We start from the raw sequence: 25541 nt of genomic DNA, 5'->3' as shown, positions 1-25541 counted from the left end.
TCGGAGGACCCGGAGAAAACCCACGAGGTTGGACTAATGAAGACAGGCACACGCCAGAACAGAACAAAAATTGAGATCTACGCAAAATTATTATTGGTCTATTTCTCTTTCAGATCATCTATAACAAAGTTGACCTCTTCATGGTTTAATTTTATTTCAATAATTCGCTTGCGTGTAGGGGTCTTTAGCAGTGGGAGGAAACCGGAGGACCTGGAGAAAACCTACGAGGTTGGACAGGCGACCCTACTCCTTGTCACGTACAACCGGGGGTATGATACAGCTTGCACATGCTAACCATTCGGCGATCCAACCTCCCTGGGAAGAGAGGTCAGAATACGACCATATGCAAAACACAACAAAAGTAACTCACCTTATAAAGGCATATCCTTTATCTTTGAATACTCTAATTTCTTGAATATTCCCAAATGGTGTAAAAGTTTTTCTCATCGTTTCATCTGAAATACACAAAATAAAAGTTTTGAAATCTTTTTTTTTATATATTTTTTTTTTATATTTAAAAACATTTCATAACTCTTGATTTATCTGAGAAATACGAAGCCGCTTGGTCTACAATGCCTTTAGTATTCTGCTTTTATCTTATTTTACATTCATATTTTGTCAACCTTTCAGACAATCGTGATGCCAATAACGTGTATAGATTTCCTGATAAGTTCAAGTGAGATTATGTTTAAATGAATGAAAACCCAAGATTGTAAAAACATTTTAGCACCATTTGTACTTAAACAATACAAACTGACAATGTCCTAATCAAACAGAAACTGGATAGTGTAACGGCCAGGACTTATACACAGATAATATCTGATATCGGCTCCATATACATGTCACCATGTATTGATAATGGTTTTTATATCTTTGAATTTGAAACGCAAGTACGGACAGACCACCAGTCTGATATCAGCTCCAAATACATGTCGCATGTTTGTTATAAAAATATTGATAATGGTTTTTATATCTTTGAATTTGAAACGTAAGTACGGACAGACCACCAGGACTTAATACACAGATAAAATTTGGTATCATCTCCAAATACATGTTGAATATTTGTTATATAAACAATATTGATAATGGTTTTGATATCTATTATTAAGTGCAGGCGGACCGCACTACACGCAAAACAAAAATCTACAAGATAAACCTGTAGACAAGACAGAAAATAGACATTGCACCAAATAAACAATTATCAAATCAAGTGAATGGATCTGGGGGCCAGCCGTAAGCATCCACTGCGCTGTACGGTCCTGGGCCTGTTATGGCACAGGCTTCACTAAAAATGAAAAAAAAAAAAAAAAAAAAAACAATTTTACAAAAAAGACATAACAGCAATAATGCAACCAATCTTGAAGTGGTCGTCTCTTCAATGGCGATAGTCTGCCAGTTGACGACATGAGTTAGAACTTCAAACAATTTTAACAATAAAGGCGATAATCCGGATAGAATCTCGGAAAACGCTAAAATAATAAGTGTAGTGAGCAAAAATTTGAATTGTAAAATTTGGTATAATATCGGATCCAAAAACATGTCGCATATTTGTTACAAAGAACTTGATACTGGTCTTTATTTCTATGAGAGAGAGAAAAATGGGGTTTAATGTCCACTCGGCACAGACTAGGTCATTTCAGGACTAACATACAGTTTAATTTTATCTCAATAATTCGCTTGCGCGTAGGGGTCTTTAGCAGTGGGAGGAAACCGGAGGACCCAGAGAAAACCCAGAAGGTTGGACAGGCGACCCTACTCCTTGTCATGTACAACCGGGGAATCGAAACCACACCAGTTGACTCAATGACAGGCCTTGTGATACAGCGCGCACGTGCTAACCATTCGGCCATCCAACACCCCTTTATTTCTATTAATTTGAAGTGTAAGTACAGACCGACCGTCAGGACTTATACACAGTAAAATTTGATAATTGTCTCCAAAATTGTTATAAAACAATTGATATTGGTTTTTCTTTTCTATAAATTTGAAGTGGTTTATATCGGTTCTAAATACATGTCACAAAATTGATATTAGTTTCTATTTCTATGAATTTGAATTGGATTATCTAGCTAAATAGTTGTCAAACATTACACCAATGTTGCGGATTGACTTTAGACGGGGGAAACAGAATGTGAACCAATGCAAACTGTTAAATCAATGGCAGTTATTCTAGACAATAATGATTTTGAACCAATTATAATCAATTTCTTTAAAAAATTGATTGACATCCAATCTTTTACTTCATTTATACAAATTTCGAGCTGTAATTTAGACAATAATGGTTTTCAACCAATTATAATTAATTTTTTTTAGTCGTTATGTAACTTTAACAAATTGATGGACATCCATTCTATCAGTTCATTTATTGGTATCTCGAGCTGTGATTTAGACAATAATGGTTTTGAACAAATTAAATTATGCAACTTTAAAAAATTAATGGACATCCATTCTTTTAGTTCATTTATACGTATTTTGAGCTGTGATTTAGACACATTCAAACCTAATGTCAGCGAGTTTAAAAGCCATGTACAGGAAATAAAAATGACCAGAAATAGACTTTGTACTACAATCTACCGAGATCTACATATTCAGGTCACACTTTCTCAATTAGGGACATTGTATATTCTTAGATTTAATAGCAAAATGAAGGCATAGAGTGAGAAATATTGATCTCGTTCAGTTTTTCTCGAACAAAAGATGGCAAAATATTCTACAGCGAAAATACATTTGACAAAATGTAATAAAAAAGCTTATCACATGTAGTAAACTACGAAACATTATTTGTTGAAAATCTAACAATAAATCACGCTACGATTTAAAAAAATTTCTTGCTTTTCAATTTCACGCCTAAAACAATTTCTAAATTTTCAGATGATAGAAAAAATGATTTAAGGTTAAAGAAAAAAAGGATTTTTAAGAATACTTAAAATTTACTGGAAACTACAGCACTCTAAATACTCAAATAATCGAACATTTCTTGTATATTTAATTGTTTAAGTGAATTTCATTAAAGTAGCTAAGTCTTTAACTCAGTATCATCCAAAGTCTTTGTCAATGAAAACATGAATTATTTATAAAATTAAAATATTGATGTTGTGATATTACCAGTAAAAGGTGGGCTTCTGATATTCAATATTTAAGACAAAATAAACATTTTACCATTGGTGCACGAATCATGTACCATAATGCGTTTCAGCTCCATTTGTAACAAGGGACTCAAAGAACGAGGCTAGAGATATTCCACAAGTCATGTCAAACGGTGACACCATATTCTTATCAGTGCAGACTGGAATAACCAGACGCTAGAGATTGCCATTCGATTGAGACTTCTGGTGTATTTTGCCGAACATAACTGATTTGAAATTTGAGTAAAAACGGAAACGATTGAATGTTAATAAGTTTATATACATTCATAATACACCGTTATATGCGGTACGACCCATTAGTGTCAATTTCTAGGTCCAAATTATTAGTGATTTAGCTCCTTTAATCTTAAATATGTTTTTGCCCCTTTAACATAAATATTTTGCTCAGAAGCTTGTTATTTACCCATAAATCTTTTAAAAGTATTAGTGTCTCTCAAAGGTCACTTACTAAATCAATTTTTTTTATCTTAATATAAATCTATTTCTATCTAAAAATTACAAAAAGGTAAATTGACAATTGGTACATCTGTATTTTTACTATGTCGAGGGAACAATATCATTAAATCAAAAATAGTAATAAGTTCCACATAAAAACAGAGAATTTTGACTATAAATATGATATACTAATATTCCTCTATTGATTTCCATAATAACTGCGTCTGGATATGAATATCAATGCAATTATAAAGAGTTTCGGAAATATTAAAGCTTAGATATACAATGTCTATGTATGCTCTATGGATTTACCAATTTTCCACATAAAAGGTTAGGGTCGGTGTAAAGTATATCAGTGAATATACCAGAACATGTATTATTGAATTAATACTTTATCAATATTGGACTATTTTATTTGATCGTATATCAGACGATCTGCGGCTAGTTGTCTGTGTATTTCTAGTTATTTATTGACTGAAGGCCAGTTGGACACATCAACTAAAACTTTTATAAATTTGACGAATAGTTATGAACAGTATCGAAATCACATGTATACAGAGCAATAAAATAAATCTGTATAAAATGGTATATTAATCATATAATATGCAAGAGCTAAATCTGCCTATTGCAGGTCTTTCTTTAGGCTTGAAATGTTATCTAAATTCTTTATTAGACATTAATTAACCTATCCAGACCATATTAAACTCTCGATGTCATCGCTAGGAGGCGATATCTACTGGATTAGAAGTTAGAACTCGGTCTGCTGCTTATGATTAAATCTGAACATGGATACTTGAGACTATGTCTTTTTATCATTCGTTAATTAATTTTTAGTTTATTGCAGTACAGAATCGATTATATCTCCACATCCACTTTATCCATGGACATAAAATTTTGAATGCACACAGAGATTGTCATCTCAGAAAATAATTCAATACTATTTTTCTACATTTCTGACTCTGAATTCAGTGTTTGAACTCTGTCTCCATTTTATCTATCAGTGACCCTTAAAATCCTTATCTACAGAGTAAACATCTTTTCTTTCAACTACAATGGACTTGTACTAGCTATCACTTTTAGGGATATAGAATCTCTTGCATTTGATTCTGGACAGTCAAAAGTTTTTTTTTGAAAAAGTTCCTTACAGCAAAAATTTGCAAACAATATATTCAGGCATGTACAGAAATACACACTAAAGGTTAATCCATCATCTTTGTTGCACAGTAATGTTTTATTTTCCATTTAAAAATTTGAAAACATCCGTCTCAAAGCCAAACCATTTCAAGATGAATGGCTCTTTAGACATTCAACTTCAAAGATAATTTTACAAGAGATATACCTATTCCAGACTAGCTTATTACTGCTATATTGTCTTCTCTATGACAACTTATTAGATATCTGCCATCAAATTACCCAGACAACGTCTGGGAAACCTGGAAAAACAGTTTGAACTTCTCTCACTTTGTCTGAACCGGACATTAAATGCAATTAATTTATGATAAATTTGATTCATGTACTTTTTATCTGTTTAACTGCAAGATGTTTTAAATTAATCACACATGATTAAAATTGCATGGATAAAGAATTTTCTTATAAGTGTATATAAAAAAAAATCATGCACTGGTATTGATTTTATTTCATCATTGTTCGCTGAAATGCTTTAAGAATGCTAATTGCAAACTAGAATACTATTTCACATCAAAATCAGATTAAATTTGTAGAAAACATAACCACAATAAAAATTGATACTTGTTAATATTACATTAGGCCCAAAGTTCATGAAAAGAGACTGAGCTTGATTTCAGATATATCAACAAAATAAAAAGAAAATTAGATAATGAAAAATTTATTAAAATTTTATTCCAAAAACTTTATTCTGAGCGAAGATATTAACCTTTGAAGGTTTGACAAGGTGTGTGCAATAATTGTTACCACCGTTAAAATTGGACTTTTCCGATGGCACCGAGAGTCGATTATGGTCTTGTCATGTTAATAAATGTTTGATTAATAGTTTAGATAACATTTAAGGCCCCAAAAAAGACCTGCAATAAGCAGAAATGAAATGAGGTTTAACTTCCTAATGTTCTGCTCCTATACTGGGCTAAAGAAGATGAGCATACGCCATATAGTGTGCTATGACGGAAATTTTGCCCAGACAGCGGCACTATGGTCTACACTTATATCGAATTCCAACTGCCAAGGGATCTTTTACATGCACACCAATTGAATGTGTATACGGGACCTCATTTTTTTTCGTCACATCCGAACGACTAGACAGCTGTGCAATAGGTAGATTTAGCTCTTGTATAATGTATGTTTATTATAATGATACAAAGTTAGGTATACCTGTCAACCCATTTGTCACACCACCACAATAGACTGTACAGTTTGTGGCACTCGACTGACTAAACACTTCATCATAGGACAACTGTTTAGCATCTATAAATAAAAAAAATAAAAAAATCATTACCTACTGTTATCATTTCAAAAAAACAAATCTTAATAATTATCTAAATAAACTTTTTACTTATACACATATTATACACATATGGAAAGAAAATATTAAAAAATTAAGAAAATATCATTTAATAAGCAGATATCATTTAATATTATAATAAGCAAAAATTAAGACATTTGAATTGAAAAAGAGAGTAATGGAGTTTAATGCCCACTAGATCATTTTGGGACTTATATATTTTGTTCAGTTGTATGTCAATAATTCTCTTGCACATAGGGGTCTTTAGAAGTGGGAGTAAACCAGAGGACCCATAGAAAACCCACAAGGATGGACAATCGACCCTATTCCTTGTCACAAGCGGGGAATCGAAACCACAACACTTGACTCATGGACAGACCTTATGATCCAAAGCGTACGTGTTAGATCATTTGTCAACCTTACCCCCAATCCCATTCGAAAACGTTAAAGGAAATAAGTTTCAAGGACCTGCATAGTCTTCTTTACCTGGTGGCCATCTGGATTCCTTAACTGTGGGTGCTGGGGGTTTTCGTGTGGCCCAGTTTGTTCGAATAGGCCTACTACCAATCCATTGACCGTTCATATTACTAATAGCATTTTCCGCATCCTGAAAAAATATGAAAAAAAAAAAATTATTGAGAGAGAGAGAGATGGGTTTAACATTTTGGAACTACCATATGGTTCAATTTTGTTTCAATAATTCGCTTGCGCATTTAGAAGTGGGAGGAAACCAGAGGACCCGGAGAAAACCCAATAAGCTAGAGGCAACACTACTCCTTGTCACATACAACACGGGAATCGAAACCACGCCAGTTGACTCAATGACAGACCTAATGATACAACGCGCACAAACTAACCATTCGACGATCCAACCCACATTTATTGACAGAAAGATACTACATCACCAATTGCCCGTAAATGTATTACTTAAGATACCAAGTGCGAACTTAAAAAGTCTGATCACTCTGTAATTAACCATGTGCATTGATGGTAACAAGAGCATTACTATACAATTCACCATCATAAATGACCCAGCATCTAAATAATCACCTTAAAAGCAATATTGATAAAGAGTCAATCATCTGACACCAAGTTTCCTATAAACTTGTTTGAACTGCTATTTTAGACAAATCCTCATCGAATTTCTCCAATGGATGATCGCTCAATTTCAGGCTGTCGGCAAGCCATCAAATTTCTCATTTGATTGATTGGCCAATTTCCAGATTGTGACAAGTGCCAAGACAACACCTAGAACCACTGGATGGTTGCGATCAAAGCCCACGATATACTGACATGTTATATAAGACTTGGTGAAAAAAGATTGGATGTAGTAATCCTAGTTTCGGAAACATTGTCTGGTGCATTTACATTACTTTCTCCATCAGGTCTACAAAGCTTTTTGGGGGGGTCGGCTTTTTTTTTTAAAAGCTTCAATGAAATATGATCAATATGTTTGAGCTGAATCAATTGATTTTTCTAAAAAAAATCTTTGAAACGGGGGGAATCAGAGTCCAATTAATGATTAACTTGAAGCCAGTTAAAACTCGAAGATGTCTGGGATGCTAAAGCATAAAAAGAACCCTAGCAAAGGTTAGTTACTCAGTAACCTTGTAGTGAAATCTTCGTTTTTAATTTCATCTTCCTAGCAGCAATGGCTAAATCTATTTGTTAAGACCAGCTCAATTTTTGTCAAGGTTGCTGAGATGTAAATAAGGTTAGGGCATGTGATTGTTGGCAAGATTTTAGCTTACGGTTAAGGTAAGCATTGGGGCTAGGTCCAGGGTTCGGGCTGGGATTAGCACTAGCCCTGTTTACATCTCGTTACTTATGACGGAAAATTGAGCTGGCCTTATCATTTAGCACTAACCAGCAGCAACATACTCTCCTCATAAAGAATCAAATTAACCTGTTAAGTGCGTAGGTCGTTATATAATGTCCTAGACAACTGCCACTCACTGTGTGTAGGACGTAATTTAACCTTTTGGAGGTATTTTTCCCAACCTATTTTTAGAACATAGTTCGTCACTTGTGGGAATTCCCCCACGATCGCAGCATGTGTAGGACGTTATATTACGGCCTGGACAACTGCCACTCACTGTGCGTAGGGCGTAATATAACGCCTTGGAGGTATTTTCCCCAATCTATTCTTAGAACATAGTGCATAGTTCTTCGTCACAATTACACAATAGGGGGTAGTTAACGTTTTAAAAACGTCACGCTTAACGGGTTAAAAAAACAAATTTAACCCTACATAAAGATTTTATTTAAAGATACATTATGTAAGATTAGATAAAGAGCTGACCATTCTGGTTATAATAGCTCAAACATAGATAATGTAAAATGAAGATATTAAAAATTTCATTCAAATTATTTCATTCTGAGCTAAGTTATCACTGTTTTTAGTTTTGACAAGATGTGTGCATTGTGGTAACAAGCGCACTGGTATATTCGAGACTTAGCCTTGCTTTCTCATTTTTAAATTAAATTCTTAAATGGCGAACCGTTCTAATCTAGTTAAAATTTCGAGTACCCGATGCCATTGAGTGTTGATTATGGTCTTGTTTTGTTAATAAATGTCTAATTAACAGTTTATATAATATTTCAGGCCTAAAGAAAGACCTACAATAGGCAGATTTAGTTCTTGCATAATGTATGTTTAACTGAAGTATCTAATTGAAATTCGATGTTGAAATAACCTTGTTTATTTTATCAATTAACAAAATTTGTTGTTTGTCTTAGTGAATCAATTCTCTGTATCCCAACTATTCAAAATCAATGAATACAGAAACCAGATCCTACATTAATCAACATGGTGAACATCATCTATTTATTTAAGTACTGTGCAGTAAAATAATACATTAAAGATACATTATGGGAGATTAGATAAAAAGCTATCAGTTCTCGCTATAATAGTTAACTAGATAATGTAGAGGGAATTTGCTGAAAATTTCAGTCAAATTGATCCATGCTGAACTGAGAATTTAGTGATTCAATTTTCGGCCTAGCCTCGATCATCATTACTAAAGTCGGTACGATAAAAAACAGTCTTGATTATCCACTTCATGATTTAATCATGAAAGAAAGTTGAGCATCAAATCAGATCCTAATCCAGTAAATATTGCTGGCTAGAGATCACATCGAGAGTTGGTTATGGCCTGGATAAGTTAATTAATGTCTAATTAATAATTTAGATACATTTCAGGCTTAAAGAAAGACTTGCAATAGACATATTTAGCTCTTGCATAATGCATCAAAACCAGGCTTTACAATAAAACAGCACGAATGTAAATCAAGTGGAATGGGGTATATTTAGTTTCAACTGCCCACGGATCTTTTATGTATACATGGGACGTCAGTTTTTTTTTGCCAACCGAACGACTAGACAGCTGTCCTTGTCAGGCCCTCCATCATGCATCACTGACAAGTGGGAACCATGACGGAAAAATCTGGATGAACTTTCTCAACCAATGCAGGGATCCAGCCAGCATCTTACCCACTTAGCCACCATGGCTCCCCGGACTCAGACAAACTTTACAGGGAAATGTGAGACACTGACCCCATTCAATACACACTATGTCAGGATGAACACTTCCAAAGTAACACAAGTTCTACATTTCCCACTTGTCACATCCATAATGGACTTTAATATTCATTTTCATTAATTAATACTTGTTAGTATTGCAAACACGAATAACATTTTTTTTTTGTATGACAATTGAATGCGACAGATTTAATCATTAGTAAATTCAGTTTGTATGTTCACCTAGCATGTTACGAAACAATACATGCTCTATGTTCGGCACTTTCGATTCATTTCTGCTTCAATCATTTCAACATGTTAAAAGGAAGATGAGATCCAATGTTTGAATCAATATATTCGACTAATTTCCGGAGAAGCGTAAAAACTGAGCCGTGTAAGTTCCAAATAAACACATTATCAGAAATAATTCAAGCAGAGTTTATTTCAATATTCCGATAGCGATCGGCCAGTGAATGGACCTAAAGTAATGTTTACAATCAGTCGATGTTTCATTATTAATTGAGTAAGCGTAATTTTTACATCGCGCTTATTGTTCAATAATATTGAGTAAATTGATTGGAATGGCTAAATTATTCAACAGCAGTGCCTGAAAGATGTTTTAGAATATTTATTTTGTGTTTTTGTTAATATTGAAGTTACACTTCTGTGCACAACACATCAATATATTACATTGAAATTCAGGGCATGCCGTTTGACGACATTATTCAACCTCAGTGCTTGAAAGATGTTTCAGAATTTTTATTTTGTTGAGTTTTTGTTAATATTGAAGTTACAAATGAAATGAAATTGGGTTTTTAATGTCCAACATATTGAAGTTACACTTCTGTGTTAAAGACATTACTCTATAATTATAGGGTAACGTAGGGCTTACGATTTGAGGAAATTATTCAACAACAAACTTATTTCCTTATTTTGTTGAACCAATTACATCACATCCGGTTTTAATAATTCATTTCTTGTTTACAAAACCTTATTTGCTTGTGTTGCAGAAGCAATTAAAGGGGCATTATTGAAGATTAGATAAAGAGCTGGCAGCTCTCACTATAATAGTTCAAAACTAGATAACGTAAAGAGAATATGGTAAAAGTTTCAAATTGCTCCACTCTAACCGAGATATCAGCGATTGAATTTAAGGCCTAGCCTCGATCATCATTACTAAAGTTGATACGATAAAAAACTGTCTCGATTATCCATTTTTGCATTTAATCATCAGATCAGATTCAAATCCAGTGAAAATCGAACACATAAATGTCTAATTAATAATTTATATAACATTTCAGGTTTAAAGAAAGACCAGCAATAGGCTGATTTAGCTCTTGAATAATGCATGTTTAACTCTAAATATAGATTTAAAATTTATGGAAACCTGGTTGAAAATATTTGGAGAGAGAGAGAGAAATGGGGACTAACGTCCACTCGACACAAACTAGGTCATTTCGGGACTAACATATGGTTTAATTTTATTTCAATAATTCGCTTGCGCGTAGGGGTCTTTAGCAGTGGGAGGAAACCGAAGGACCCGGAGAAAACCCACGAGGTTGGACAGGCGACCCTACTCTTTGCCACGTACAACCGGGGATTCGAAACCAATGACAGACTTTATGATACAGCGCGCACACGCTAACCATTCAGCCATCCACCCCCCCCCCCCGAAATTATTTGGTCTTGCGCTTTAATACTTTAAATGATGATCTTGTTCTTAATAACCAATCAACCTGATTATAACACAGATTCTATTTTGTTTCGTTTTTTATAGTTCAAAATTTCGTTTTACTTGTCTTTACTACACTAGGATCTGGAACAGTTGTTATATAACCCGCATTCTGGATGATGTGAGAGATTAGCCAATGAAACGGTCTGTTACGGCGAGTTGTAACCCACTAGAAACATCAACGCTGATTGGTTAATCAAATGTTTTGACATCATAGGGTCAAAAGCCGATCTTATAACCACAAGAACTGGTCAGATCTTCATGTAGTGTAGGCCATCCAAAGTATAAAAAAATGAAACGAAATATAGATCTGTATTTCAATCAGAATGAGTATCAATAACCATTAATATCTATGATGTCTGAATGTTTCGAATAGTTTTTAGACATTAAAAGAGCGAAATTTAATACATGCGCGCTGTGAACAAATGAAATTTTCTAGATTCAGAATTTCTGAACATTTTCACACCAAGTGAATCAAAATGATCATTAAAACACGTCCACAAACAACCGTTAACTATATTAACGCTCAGCATGAAATCATAGAACAAAATATTTTTCTTTAAGAATCTCTCTTTAAGACTTCTTAATTAAACCTTTTATCAGCAAATATTTAAGAGTCTGTTATTGAGTTGTGTGGAATACTGTGGTTCAATTAGGTAACGTGCAATTTTAAATAAAGATGGCAAGAAAAGATGAGACAAGTAATCAACAATAAAAATGATTTCTGTAGATAAAATCTTGTTTTATAAACAGGTTTCAGACTTTTACTTACAAGTTCCGACATTTTATCTACATAAAGGTCTCGGTACAGAAATAAAACTGATTGACACGCTACAGATTAACTCTGATATCTACAAGAGAGAAATCATTAAAGGGGTTACAAGGAATCCATGCACTCGGCAAACCTCAACAGATTCCAGTACCCTACATCTAATCTCGGCTGTATAACAAAGTCCGCCATTAGAACTACTTTCAAGTTCCCGGGTTACAATGGCGTTGTCCATGATGATCAATGACGTGATTGAATACGACGTATTTGAAGAATGTTTTATCTTACAAAATTTTCAAAGTTTGAAGCTGTTTTTCTTTCAAGTTTACCCGATTTTCTTTAGACAAGGACAAATTTGCACTGAAAATTCTACACTCTCTTCGAACGACGCAATTTTGAAAACTTCTTTCTAAACGCGTGCAAGTTTCCCTTATAAGTAAACCGGTGCCGCATCGCAAATGTATAGGCGTAGGTACATATCACTTACTGTCATACATCCGAGGCTAGATGTAGGGTAGAGGAATCTGCCGAGGTTTGCAGAGTGGGAATCCAGGCACATGTATCTTGCCATTTGGTTATGAAGTCGGTAAATGTGTAAAGGGAAATGAAATGAAATGAAATGGGGTTTAACGTCCTACTGTTTTGCTCCTAAACTGGGCTAATGAAGACGGGCATACACCATACAGTGTGCTATGAGGGAAATTTTGCCCGGGCAGTGGCACTATCGCCTACTCTTATATCGAATTCCAACTGCCAAGGGATCTTTTACGTGCATTCCAATGTATACACGGGACCTCGGTTTTTCGTCTCATCCGAAGGACTAGACAGCTGTTCTTGTCAGGCCCTCCGTCCTGCATCACTGACACGGGAAACCACGCCGGAAAATCTGGATGAACTTTCTCGGCCAATGCAGGGATCGAACACCCGACCTCCAGGCTAGCGTCTGAGATCGGTAGTAATAGTCTTATTAGAAATTGTTCAGAAAGAATAATATATCGTAAGACATTCAGTTAGTATAAAACTCAAAGACAAATTGTTCTGGCCGGCAAAACTGACAAGAAATGGGACCTATCATCTGAATATAGGCTAAGTAAGGCCTAGTTCAGCTCTGAACGTAGGTCTCATTACACTCTTCTGTACGTTCAGGAACCCTCCTATTGAAATTAAAATCGGCCCCAGTCAATTTTACTTGGCAACTTTTTACTGCTAAACGGTCATGTGTCAGTCCCTGTGAACGCCTGAAGAATGTAAATTATTGCATTTGGGCTAGGCAAAGCAATAAATGACTGTAGATTCTCATCTTCTCAAGGATTTCAATTGGACGGTTCCTGAACGTACAGGGCAAGTGTAATGAGACCTACGTTCAGCGCTGAACTAAGGCCATTCCAGTTTGATTTTCTGTTCTTCAAGAACACTTGTTAAAATTGTCCATATTATTTCTTCCTAAAAGAGACTTATCTAAAAGCCTCAAGTACTTTGTTTTAAAGATGGGTTCCCAGAAAAGTATTTATCGTGTGGTTATTTCCAATAAAAGTATGGTAATTTTGGTATATATGGAAAGTAGAGATATCCAATCTTACTAGAAAAATACTGGATTCCCCAAAAAGCACTCATGGAGTGCATACATGACAAAAATGTAAGGGTTCCCCTAATCAACAGCCCGACGATTAGGAATTTCTGCACACGTGATGTCAAAGGTCACACGCGAACATTGAGCGCTTGATGTACAAGTTGATAAACTTTATGTAGAGTTAGACGTACAACACCTTCTGAGATAAAAATGACGGGAAAAGACACGGGTAGTGGATAATCCGAGAATTTAATTTGGATTCGATATTTGTAATAAATAGTAAGCGATTAAAGACAACATCGTCTTATAATTATGTATGAAAATGAATTCTCCTCTGACTTCCAAGAGAGGTAAACACGTGACGTAAACGTGACCTAGTTTGATAAAATTTGTATATCATGACATTCCTTCGCAATTACAAAGTTTGAGAAGGATTTGAAGCAAAGTTATGACAAATTAATTAGTTTGAATATGTTTTTAGTCCATATATACCATTAAATCACCCAGTTTGTACGCGGGAATGTGTCTTTAAATCACCCAGTGTGTACGCGGGAATGTGTCTTTAAGGTTCAGAAGCTTTTAGTTCCAAATTTTGAACCGCAGAATAGAAAATCAACTTGAAGTGGCCTAATTAATGTACAGAACTGATTTTTTTTTAAAGCAATTGCATAAAACCTTTTTTTTTTATCCAGACGAAGTAAAGAACACTTGGGTGATATCTTTATCGACTGCGTATTTACTTTTCGGAAAAAGAAACAGGTGTACTTTATTCCCATATAATTAAATCAAAAAAAGCTTATCGATAGGTTGTAAATAGATACCTTAATTCAATCAACCAAAAAGTCAGACGAAAGAACAGGGGGAAAAAAGAAATCTAACTTCAATGATCGAAAATATGGATAAAATTTGAAAAATTAGGTTTAAATTTGAAAAAAAAAGTTTAAAAATTGTTCAGTTAATATTTATAAAAATTTAAGTAGAAGACTACAACAACTCTCTTAAAGTGAGGTCAGGCCCCGAGTTGACAAAGCATTCTCAGACTTAAGTTAAAGAATTTACTCAACTTTCAATCACTGTTTATGAGAAATGTCTTTGATCCAGAAACACAAAACTTTGCACGCAAGTTTCTTATTGATGTGTTTGATGCATTTAACCAAAGTTTAATAACGGACTATATTTTAGTTAAAATAAGGCAAACACTTTTGAGTAAATTCTTTGCACGTAAGTTTCTTATTGATGTGTTTGATGCATTAAAACAACAGTTTAATAACGGACTATATTTTAGTTAAAATAAGACGAACAATTTTGAGTAAATTCTTTGCACGTAAGTTTCTTATTGATGTGTTTGATGCATTAAAACAAAAGTTTAATAACGGACTATATTTTAGTTAAAATAAGACGAACAATTTTGAGTAAATTCTTAAGTCTGAGATCTTGTGAACTCGGGGTCTGAGATAGCTGGAGATTAGTGATCGGAAGACATCTGTACTTGGATCCCGGCGATACACAGGGGGGTTCATAGAAAAGACAATAAATAATGAGACACATTAGATATAAAAAATTTAGATTAGAAATTTGTTCCTTTTTCCAAAGTAGCCATTTTAATTTCGTATCGAAGTAACAGCTTCCTTACGTGCAGATGCCATCAAATAAGCTTAGAGCCGAGGAAAGCAAGTTTCCAACATGTTTCTGGGGAATACATAATGAAATATTCATGACATAAAGCCAGGAAATAAATCAAGGAAAAGAAAGTCAATCAAATTAATCACTTTTTGTGGTTAAATCAATCTTACTAATTCCTATAATTACATTCTTTATCTCTTAATTCTAATGGTTTCCCTAGTCGTCCCCAGTCATTGTCTCAATTGTAAGCCCACGATTTACAGTTAAATATATCAATCATTTTAATACTCGATTTAAATAAAAGAAAAGTCGGACAAGAGGTATTGAACAACTGGATTATATCAAACAAGTAATGCATTGCCTATTAAAACTTGGCAAATTTATTAATTTAAGGATAGAAAAAAACCCAATAGATTATGAATAGTCAGTACTTCTAATTGATCGAGAAATTACCGATAATTTACTTTAAAATCATTGTAACGTATAGATGTATAGGGAGCTTCCGAATCAAAAGGTCTTGGATTCGATACCAGTTTGGCTGAGAAAGTTCCTTGGATTTTCCTCATCAGTGGTGCAGGACGGATGGCATTGGCCGAGAAAGTTCATAGGGATTTTCCTACGTGGTTTCCGCTTGTCATTGGTGCAGGACGGAAGGCGTCACAGCTGTCTAGGCATTGGGATGGGGCAAAAAAACGAGGTCCCGTGTATACATTGCCATGCACATAAAAGATCCCTTAGCAGTTGGAATTTGAAATATGAATAGGCCGAAGTGCTGCTGTTGGACAAATTTATCCTCATAGGACACTATATATGCCCATCTTCCATTAGCCAAGACGATGCAAATTTTTAAGTAGAGGATGCTAAACCCTGTTTCATTTACAGATGTGGGCTATACTGAAAACATTTTACAATTAAAAACCAAGACCTGTCAAATAGGAACTGGTTATCATTGGCAGTTTCATAGATCATTATTTCTAGATAAATTAATATTTTAGCTACAAAGTTGAAAAGAAAATTTTATTATTCCTTTTGCCAGATTGAGCCTGGATGTTCAAGAAAATTGAGAATAATCTCATGATGCAATGACATGCTTTGATGAGAAAGAAAAAGAAATTACGGTCTCTTGTCACTGATAATTTCAAGACATGTTGCACACTTCAAAGAATTAACTTTTCACACCAACTTATTAAATTTGCGATTATAGAAAACCCAATACCCATCCCTTATGATTTCTAACAAATTCTTATAAATTTGGAATATAGAGATTTCTTGTTTGCTAAATTCCTTTCCTCTTTGTTTGAGGTAAAAACAGATCATTAAGTGAATTAGACCTATCAAAATAAACTACCATAACAAGATCATTATTGTCAGTAAGCTTGCAAATCGACTGATAATGTTTGTTACATTACGGGAATTCAACATCCAACTAAATATCCAAATGACCATAATCCACTCAAACGATACGTTTCTATAGGCAATAATCATGAGCAAATTATCTTTTTCATTGGTTAATATTGAATGTATTAATGTATCTTGACACAGGCTATCCGAGAGAATAAGGTGTTAAAAATCTGTTTCAGCGCGGCTTAGGCTGTTGCTGCTTCAAGCTAATGGTATTTTTACATGCAAAGTTCAATCCAAGGCGTTAATGGAATGACAAACAAACCCTCTATATCCTGGTATTATATTCTTTACTAATTTGTTAACTTGGTTAATAATATCGTGGTGAAGCCGGCCAGCGTTTATCGTATTCTAAATGAGAATCTTTGTAAAATATTTAATGATATATAAACACTAACATGAAGTGATATCACACAAGCTTAGAGAATTGTCACAGGAACAGAGAAAATCACCCTCTTTTTCTCAATTTTCTCCAGTTGCTATAGTAACTGTCGCAGTGACAGAGTAGTATATCAGCAACTGGTCATTAGGGATTGCAGCTTATCCCCTTCCACAACCTAAAGTCACAAACATGTCACCGTTTCCATTCACATTTCCCTTGCAGCTTTCAGAACTCTATTATTTCTTATAATTAAAACCCAGACCTTCGTACTATCCTGCTTAATAATTCAAACATCAAAAAAAAAAGAAAAAAAAGAAAGATTCTCTACACACGGATCATTTATCATCACATGATAAAGTCTCATCCATGTATCCACTTCTCGATTATATGAAATTAAATGGAATTTAACGTCCAACCATTCTGATCCGAATGGGCTATTGAAGACGGACATACAGTGTGCTATGAGGAAAATTTTGCCCAGGCAGCGACACTATGGCCGACTCTTATCGAATTATAACTGCCAAGGGATCTTTTACGTGCATGCCAATGTATACACAGGACCCCGTTTTTTGTCCCATCCGAACAACTAGACAGCTGTCCTTGTCAGGCCCTCTGTCCTGCACCACTGACAAAAGAAAATCACGTCAGAAAATCCTGATAAACTTTCTCAGCCAATGCAGGGATTGAACACCCAACCTCCAAACTAGCGAGCCAGCGTCTTACTCTTACCCACTTAGCCTCAGTGGCTTCGTCTTTATTATATATGCATAGAAGAATGTGGATATAGCATTAAAGGGACAATAACACTCTTGCTGGCTTGACAGCTCCAGCAAATAAATAATAGCCTTATTCTAAGTATTAGATGTTTAACTGTCCTACCTGCTGTGTAAATTATCCATTACATCCTATTTTACTTGTCCAGAGGGTTCGAAAATATTTGAAAAGGTTTACGTTAGGCTTTTCAAATCATTTAGTTGAATTTTTCCAATTTTTTAAATTAGGTGTGTTAAGATGAAATATTGTATCATCAATTAATTGGAATATTGTAAAATAGTACAATTTGTTGACTAGAATAAAGATTGGGACATATTATTCAGTTACAACAAGAATGGTATTGAGCCTTTAAGAACATTACATTTTGGGAGGATGCTAAAAAAAAAATGGCATGTTTTTAAATTCAAGTATTACAATAAAACATGGATTTGTTTATTAACTAAACCAAATGTGTTCAGTGTCTCAAATGTCACGTGTGGCACTCAAATTTTATTAATTTAATTCAAGTCTCACTTTGAACTAACTTTTGCCAGATACCAAAGAGACATTCCAAACAAATGTTATGAAATGAAATGTGGTTTAACAGAGAGAGAGAGAGAGAGAGAGAGAGAGAGAGAGGGTTTAAGTCCACTTGACACAAACTAGGTCATTTCGGGACTAACATATGGTTCAATTTTATATCAAAAATTTGTTAGTGCGTAGGGGTCTTTAGTAGTGGGGGTAAATATACATCTGATTGAAATACGGTTCTAGATGTCTTTGTGTCAGACTTTTACCATGTGCACTAAACAATCTTCCCTGTTTTTTGTTTATGTCTTTTTTATGGACTAAGGTGTTGTGATTGTTCTAATTTTATATTGTACTTATGTAAAGCGCCTGCGAGCAGCTCATCGAGTTGAATTGTTGGTCATATATAAATTAATTATTATTATTATAAGTGAATGAACTCCGCATTTGCCATGTTTCTGATTTTCACAAAGGTAGGGCTCTTAATGATTAGCAAATAATAATTAATTCTTTGTAATCGAACTGAAAGATTGATTTATGATACACATTGACTGGTTCTTTGTTTCATGAAAGGGCTACAGACTCCGGAAAACAGCAGATTAAGCACTCTGCTTCAAACTATAATCCTTGTGTTTTTAGCTTTAAAAATTCATAGGCATGGCCCACACAGGAAACCAGTTGTGAATAAATTATACTGGGGACATCTGTAGCTGTGTAAAATGTAGTTGTTTATTTTTTAACTCTGAGGCTTGGCAGAACGGTAATTGCTAGCAACATGTGACAAAATAATCATAGAGAAAAAAGGGTATTAAAAAAAATCTGTTCAATAAAGGGGAAGAAAAACACAATGCCATCCTCTAAACCTTTCGAGACATCAGATAAGATGATGTATTTTTTTTATAAAACATTAATTAGTTACCAGACAAGATGACGGTCTATGTCTTCTTGTTTGAAAAAAAAATACAATGTGTTACTCTTCAACATTGGTTGTTTCTTTATCATCCCTTTCATAAAATCTTGTCAATTGAAGTGTGAATCCATTTACAAGTATAATATTAGTTCCAATGTCTCACTAACTAGTAGCGACAGTATAAATATTTTTTTCTTTTTAAATACATAAATAAAACACAAGATAAATCCAAGGTACTTACCATTTTGTTGACGAACGAGACAAAGCCATACCCCTTTGATTTTAATGTCTGGGGGTCTCGAATTATTTTACAATCACTGAAAAAAGAAAAGAAGCGTAAATAAAATATTGTGCTTAGCTTTATTGTGCTGTCGTGTTAGGTACAATATCGATTGAATGCCTTAAAAATATACTAATTTGTTTTTAAAACCGTAGATCCAGTTATGACATTTAAATATTATTGCCAGGCAATGACCCCCATGTTAAGTTAAATATTGTGCACAGCTTTATTATGCTGTCGTATAAGTACTTGAATGCGGTACCATATCGATCGAATGCCTTAAAAATACACTAATTCTTTTTTAAAACAATAGAGTCAATTATGACATTTAAATCTGATTGCCAGACAATGACCCCCATGTACCCACCAGCAGCTTTGTCATCTTCCATTTCTGGATGAGATTAGTGAGTCATTTAAGCATTAAATATGACCTTCTGAGGTTTAGTAAGGTTTCTCTGAAGGTGCAGCAACTCCACAAAATTTGAATGAAAGAATTCCAAAATGTTCATAAAGACTTTAAATGGACGGGTGACAGTTTTAAAGACTCAAATTATATTCCAGGTATACAATTTATAAAAATCTTTAAATGTTCAAATTAAGTAATGAAAACAATATTGGCTAACTTAACTAAAACAGGAATTGTTTACTGGATTCATGCGGATCATAATTTGCATTTTTGGGCAATATGTAAGTTTTTACAGGTTTCAGTTACGAAAACAAAATATATACGATCGACAATCTCCCAGTCTGGCTTTAATAGACTTTTAAAAAAAAAAGGAGGGCAATCAAAAATTGGTTCCTGCACCACTGACAAGGGAGAAACCATGTCGGAAAATCTAATGAACTTTCTCAGCCAATGCGGGAGTCGAACACCTGACCCCAAGGTTAGCAAGCCAGCGTCTTACCCACTTGGCCACTGTGGCTCCAATTTGTGTTATAATGTATTAGTCAACAAAACACTAGCAGATATATAATGGTAATTCATTTCCGCCATGTTCAACCGAAAATGACTGTTTGGCTATGAATGTTTCTTTAAGTTTTGGATCTGATGCACAATTAATCAATGCAAGCTCCTTCACTAGAGGAGAATTAAAATGGCTGCTTTATTATTACTAGTTGTAAAATAAATCTGTGACAGAATCTCAGAGTTACCATGGATTGACATTCAAGTAACAATTTTCTACCGAAATTTATCGGTACCGATTGACCACTTTCACACATCAGGACAGAAATTGTCAGTCTGCAAGCATAGATTACAAACTCTTGGCAGAATTTTTGTGGTTGATTGGACGTCTGCCTAGCTATTGATAATAAGAAACACTGGATGTAGTTTGGTTGGTATTTATAAAACGCCAATAAAACATCAATAAACTTGTTATTGAATCCACACACACATGAATAAAGGGAGTTGCCAGTCTTTCAATCCATTCAAATGGTAATAATAATAAAGATAAGTCTGTTAATATTGAGAGAGAGAGAGAGAGAGAGAGAGAGAGAGAGAGATTAACATCCACTTGACACAAACCAGGTCATTTTGGGACTAACATATGGTTCAATTTCAATTCAATAATTTGTTATTGCAGTCTTTAGCAGTGGAAGGAAACCCACGAGGTTTGAGAGATGACCTGACCCTACTCCTTGTCACGTACAACTGGGGAATCAAAACCATGTCACTTGACTCAATCCCAGACCTTATGATCTAATGTGTGCCACATTTTGCAAGAGATGGATAGAGTACAAGCTCAAAAAAAAGAAGAAAAAAGCAATTCACGAATATCAAAATGGACTGATCTATTTGGAATACAAAAATATGTTTTTTAAGTTTCATCAAAATTGGATGAAAATTGTGACCTCTCGAGAGTCCACAAGCAAAAAACTTGATTTTTCGTACAATCAGTGCTGAGGGCCATAATACATGAAGTTAAAGTCCAGATATGCCAATCTATGGGAGATCTATTTCAAGTTTCGTCAAAACCGGATAAAAATTGTGACCTGTAGAGTGTCCGCAAACAAATTGTGGAGGGACGGACATGGGCAACAACAAAAAACGTCCACATGAAAATGTGGACGTATAAAAAGTCTCTTAAAGCAGAAATTGCAAATTTTCTAAGAAAGTCAAAATGTAATTATTTCTATGTCTTTTGCTCAATTGGTTGTCAACTCACAATTATACGATCATAGGTGTCATTCTCACACTTAAAACTCATTTACACAGGAAATAATAACACAATTACCTCCCTAGTTTTCTATTCTCCACAATGGAGTAGCTTTTTTTAAACGTTTGAAAATGAAGAGGAAAATGATATTTTTGCCAATTTCTCAGCTGGCAATAGTGAATTTTAGGATTAATAGGATTATTCTTTAACAAGGTAGGACTGTTTATGAATACCATCTATTTTCAGGCTTCATTTTAATAAATTTTAAAAATATAACTTAAAAATTTGCAATTTCCGCTTTAATAACAATAAACCAAGCCAATAATCCATTTTATTTACTAGACCTTTGCAATTTAGACTTTATATTTTTCAAATTATTGTACATGTAAAAAGCAAGCCAAGAGCATCAGCATTTGGGCATATCAATCATAAATATAACATTTGTCACAAAATGATGGATTAACAATCAAAATGTTAAGATAAATCATCTACTTTTATAGTGTTATACTGATTTGACCCAAAAAAATATCTTAAAAAAAACCTCTAACTTTTAAGGTCTTCTACTGTATTACAGTATTTGACTAAATAATCTAATTAAAATAAAGATCTAAATTTTGTCTTTAATCTTTTAAATACTTTTTATGACCTCCATTCTATATACATTCAATATCAAATCTTCGTTTAAAAGATTGTAAAAATCGTTTAAAATCATCAAAAATCATCTAATTTGTACTTGTGTCCAGTTTAAAGCTGACCATTCAATTTTGATGAGTGTCCAATTTACAAGTGTTTAATTTCTCGATCACTTTTAAAGAAATTAGTGCTAAATACACAAGATTAAATGATACCTGAGTTACAGTGTATGTTAATATACTGTAATAGGTTTAGGATAAAGGTCAAATCGTGGTTCACAAAACTGAAGTTTGAATAGATATAAACTATTAATATTCAATTTTGCACTTTACCAAAAGTCTGACTAAACAACCCATTTCATTGGCTGATCTTGTCTCTTTTCTCTTCGGGAGCTCAGATTATTCAAAATTTCTTCAAGAATCTACTTTTATGACGGAAAATCGGAGGATCCGTGTATCAATCACACTGACCAAAATAAGTACAGGTGTACTGAAAAACTAGCCATGAGAATAAGCAATTAGTAAAATGGCACCACATTAGCATTTCATTCCATCATTCCTGTTGGTAATAAACGTAAGGACAAGAGCAATAAATGGGAGATATACCCTGAGAAAGAGAGAACATAACATTCTATAATGTCTGCTTGTTTGAGCAAATAGGGTCAGTAATGGCCGAAGAGTGATCATATCCTTTCAATAGTTTTAACTTAAAATAATAATTAGAGAGAGAACAAGAGAGAGAGAGAGAGAGAACAAGAGAGAACAAGAGAGAGAGAGAGAGAGAGAGAGAGAGAGAGACCCACTGGACACAAACGAGAGAGAGAGAGAGAGAGAACAAGAGACAGAGAGAGAGAGAGAGAACAAGAGACAGAGAGAGAGAGAAATGGGGTTAAACATCCAATTGACACAAACTAGGTCATTTCGGGACCAACACATGGTTCAATTTTATTTCAGTAATTTGCTTGCGTGTAGGGATGTTTAGCAGTGGGAGGAAACCCACGAGGTCGGACAGGCAACCCTATTCCTTGTCACATACACTCGGGGTATCAGAACAGACTCAATGACAGACCTTATGATACAGTGTGCATGTGCTAACCATTCGGCCATCCAACCCCCCTAATAATAATTAGAATTCAATAATAATTGAATAAAAACAGAGTGCGATGTGAACATTTTTTGACTAAATATACAGTTAAGTGCCAAAACATGATCAAGACAAACACATTTCTGAATAAATGTTTAACAACATCTTACTAACGATCGCCAATTACCACCATGAACTTGGGTAGAGATTTTAACGGTACAATTGCATGTTCGAAAGTAGTTTACATTAATTCTCAAAATCAGTTGACATTAATCCAAATTCTCGGGAGTCAAAATTCGCCATCTTATTATGTAGAAGGAACAAATGAAATGAAATGGGGTTTAACGTCCTACAGTTTTGCTCCTATACTGGGCTAATAAAGACGGCATACGCCATGACAGTGTGCTATGAAGGAAATTTTGCCCGGGCAGCGGCACTATCGCCTACTCTTATATCGAATTCCAACAGCCAAGGGATCTTTTACGTGCATTCTAATGTATACACAGGACCTCTCGGTTTTTTCGTCTCATCCGAAGGGACTAGACAGCTGTTCTTTCTGCACCACTGACTAGGGGAAAACCACGTCAGAAAATCAGTATGAACTTTCTCGGCCAATGCAGGGATCGAACAGCCGACCTCCTAGGCTAGCGAGCCAGCGTCTTAACCACCTAGCCACCGTGATCTATTAATGATGTTACACAACTGATTTTTATAATGCACTAACCTCTATTGTAAAACATTCTATGTTTCTCAAAACTAATGTTTGTGAAATGAAATAGGGTCAAACGTCCTATTCCGACTAGACTAATGAAGACAGTGTGCTGTGAGGGAAATTTTACCCTAACAGTGGCACTACAGCCTACTCTTATATGAAATTCCAATGCCAAGGGATCTTTCATGTGCACGCCAATGTATACACGGGGCCTCGGTTTTTCGTAACCATACGAACGACTAGACGGCTGCTTTTATCAGGCCCTCCGTCCTGCACCACTGATAAGAGAAAACCACATCGGAAAATCCCAATGAACTTTCTCGGTCAATGCAGAAGGCTGATAAGGGGTATGTTTTGTTTCAATGTTTCCACAAAGTGGGCAAGACGCTGGCTCGCTAGCATGGAGGTCGGGTGTTCGATCCCTGCATCGTTCAGATGGGACGAAAAACTGAGGTCCCGTGTACACATTGGCTTGCATGTAAAAGATCCCTTGACAGGACAAGGACAGCTGTAGTCTTTCGGATGGTAAGAAAAACCGAGGTCTCATGTATACATCGGCGTGCATGTGAAAGGTCCCTTGGCAGTTGGAATTCGATGTAAGAGTAGGCCGTAGTGCCGCTGTCTGGGCAAAATTTCCCTCATAGCACACTGTATGGCATATGCCTGTCTTCATTAGCCCAGTTCAGAGCAGGACAGTAGGACGTTAAACCCCATTTCATTCCAATGGTTCCATGGGCAATGCAAAAAGAATTTTGTCCGTCTTCATCGAATTTGTAATGCCAGACATCCTATTTCACACGCAAGTACATGATTAGAGAGAGAGAGAAATGGGGTTTAACATCCACTCGACACAAACTAGGTCATTTCGGGACTAACATATGATTTAATTTGTAATGCCAGACATCCTATTTCACATGCAAGCCTATGATTAGAATATGATGGTTTAGTTTGAACTGGAAACAAATTAGCACCAAAAAATGCTTCCACTCTGTCTTAAAAATTGTATTCATGACAAGACAAAACACGAGCTGCATTTGACTTAATGGCCAGTTGACAACTAATGATATTTAAAAAAATATATATTTTTATTCGTGAATCTAATGAAAGGAAATAACCGTCAGTAAAAGACTGATGGAAGTAAAATTTCCTGCAATTCAATCACATGACATGCAGCTGTGACAGAAAATATGTTGATTAAATAAAAGTGAATCGCTAGGGAAATCGGTTTTATTACTTACAACCCACGAAGTGTGCATCACAATGCGACAACTTCAAAATGTTACCACCAAAAAAGAAAAAAAGGTATTAAATTTCAATGCTTTCCGATACTTCTCTAGTTAAACTGTGTCGTTTCAAGAATTTTATTTTCTAAATATACTTTGACGTCAAACTTTCTTAATTTAAAGGGACACTCAATTTTTGATTGGTCTAT

General features: G+C 34.7%; 1 protein-coding gene across 7 annotated transcripts in view; it reads right to left on the bottom strand.

The window, feature by feature from the left end:
- The window catches only part of LOC126815928 (nucleolysin TIAR), a 153252-nt gene that overhangs the window by 27366 nt on the left and 100345 nt on the right, over positions 1-25541 (bottom strand). For 6 of the 7 annotated variants that reach the window (XM_050542038.1, XM_056099888.1, XM_050542037.1 and 3 more), the window contains 4 exons: positions 19487-19562; positions 6526-6664; positions 5928-6020; positions 371-455 (listed from right to left, as the gene is read on the bottom strand). In XM_050542038.1, the coding sequence (XP_050397995.1) occupies positions 371-455; positions 5928-6020; positions 6526-6664; positions 19487-19562 (393 nt within the window). The remainder of the gene's footprint in view (positions 1-370; positions 456-5927; positions 6021-6525; positions 6665-19486; positions 19563-25541) is intronic. The other variant, XM_056099890.1, reaches the window with a different exon arrangement.

This window comes from Patella vulgata, chromosome 3, assembly GCF_932274485.2.
Source record: "Patella vulgata chromosome 3, xgPatVulg1.2, whole genome shotgun sequence".
In the NCBI taxonomy this organism is placed as follows: domain Eukaryota; kingdom Metazoa; phylum Mollusca; class Gastropoda; family Patellidae; genus Patella; species Patella vulgata.
The sequence above is the reverse complement of the archived record's forward strand: the minus strand, read 5'-3'. Positions and strand labels throughout refer to the sequence as shown.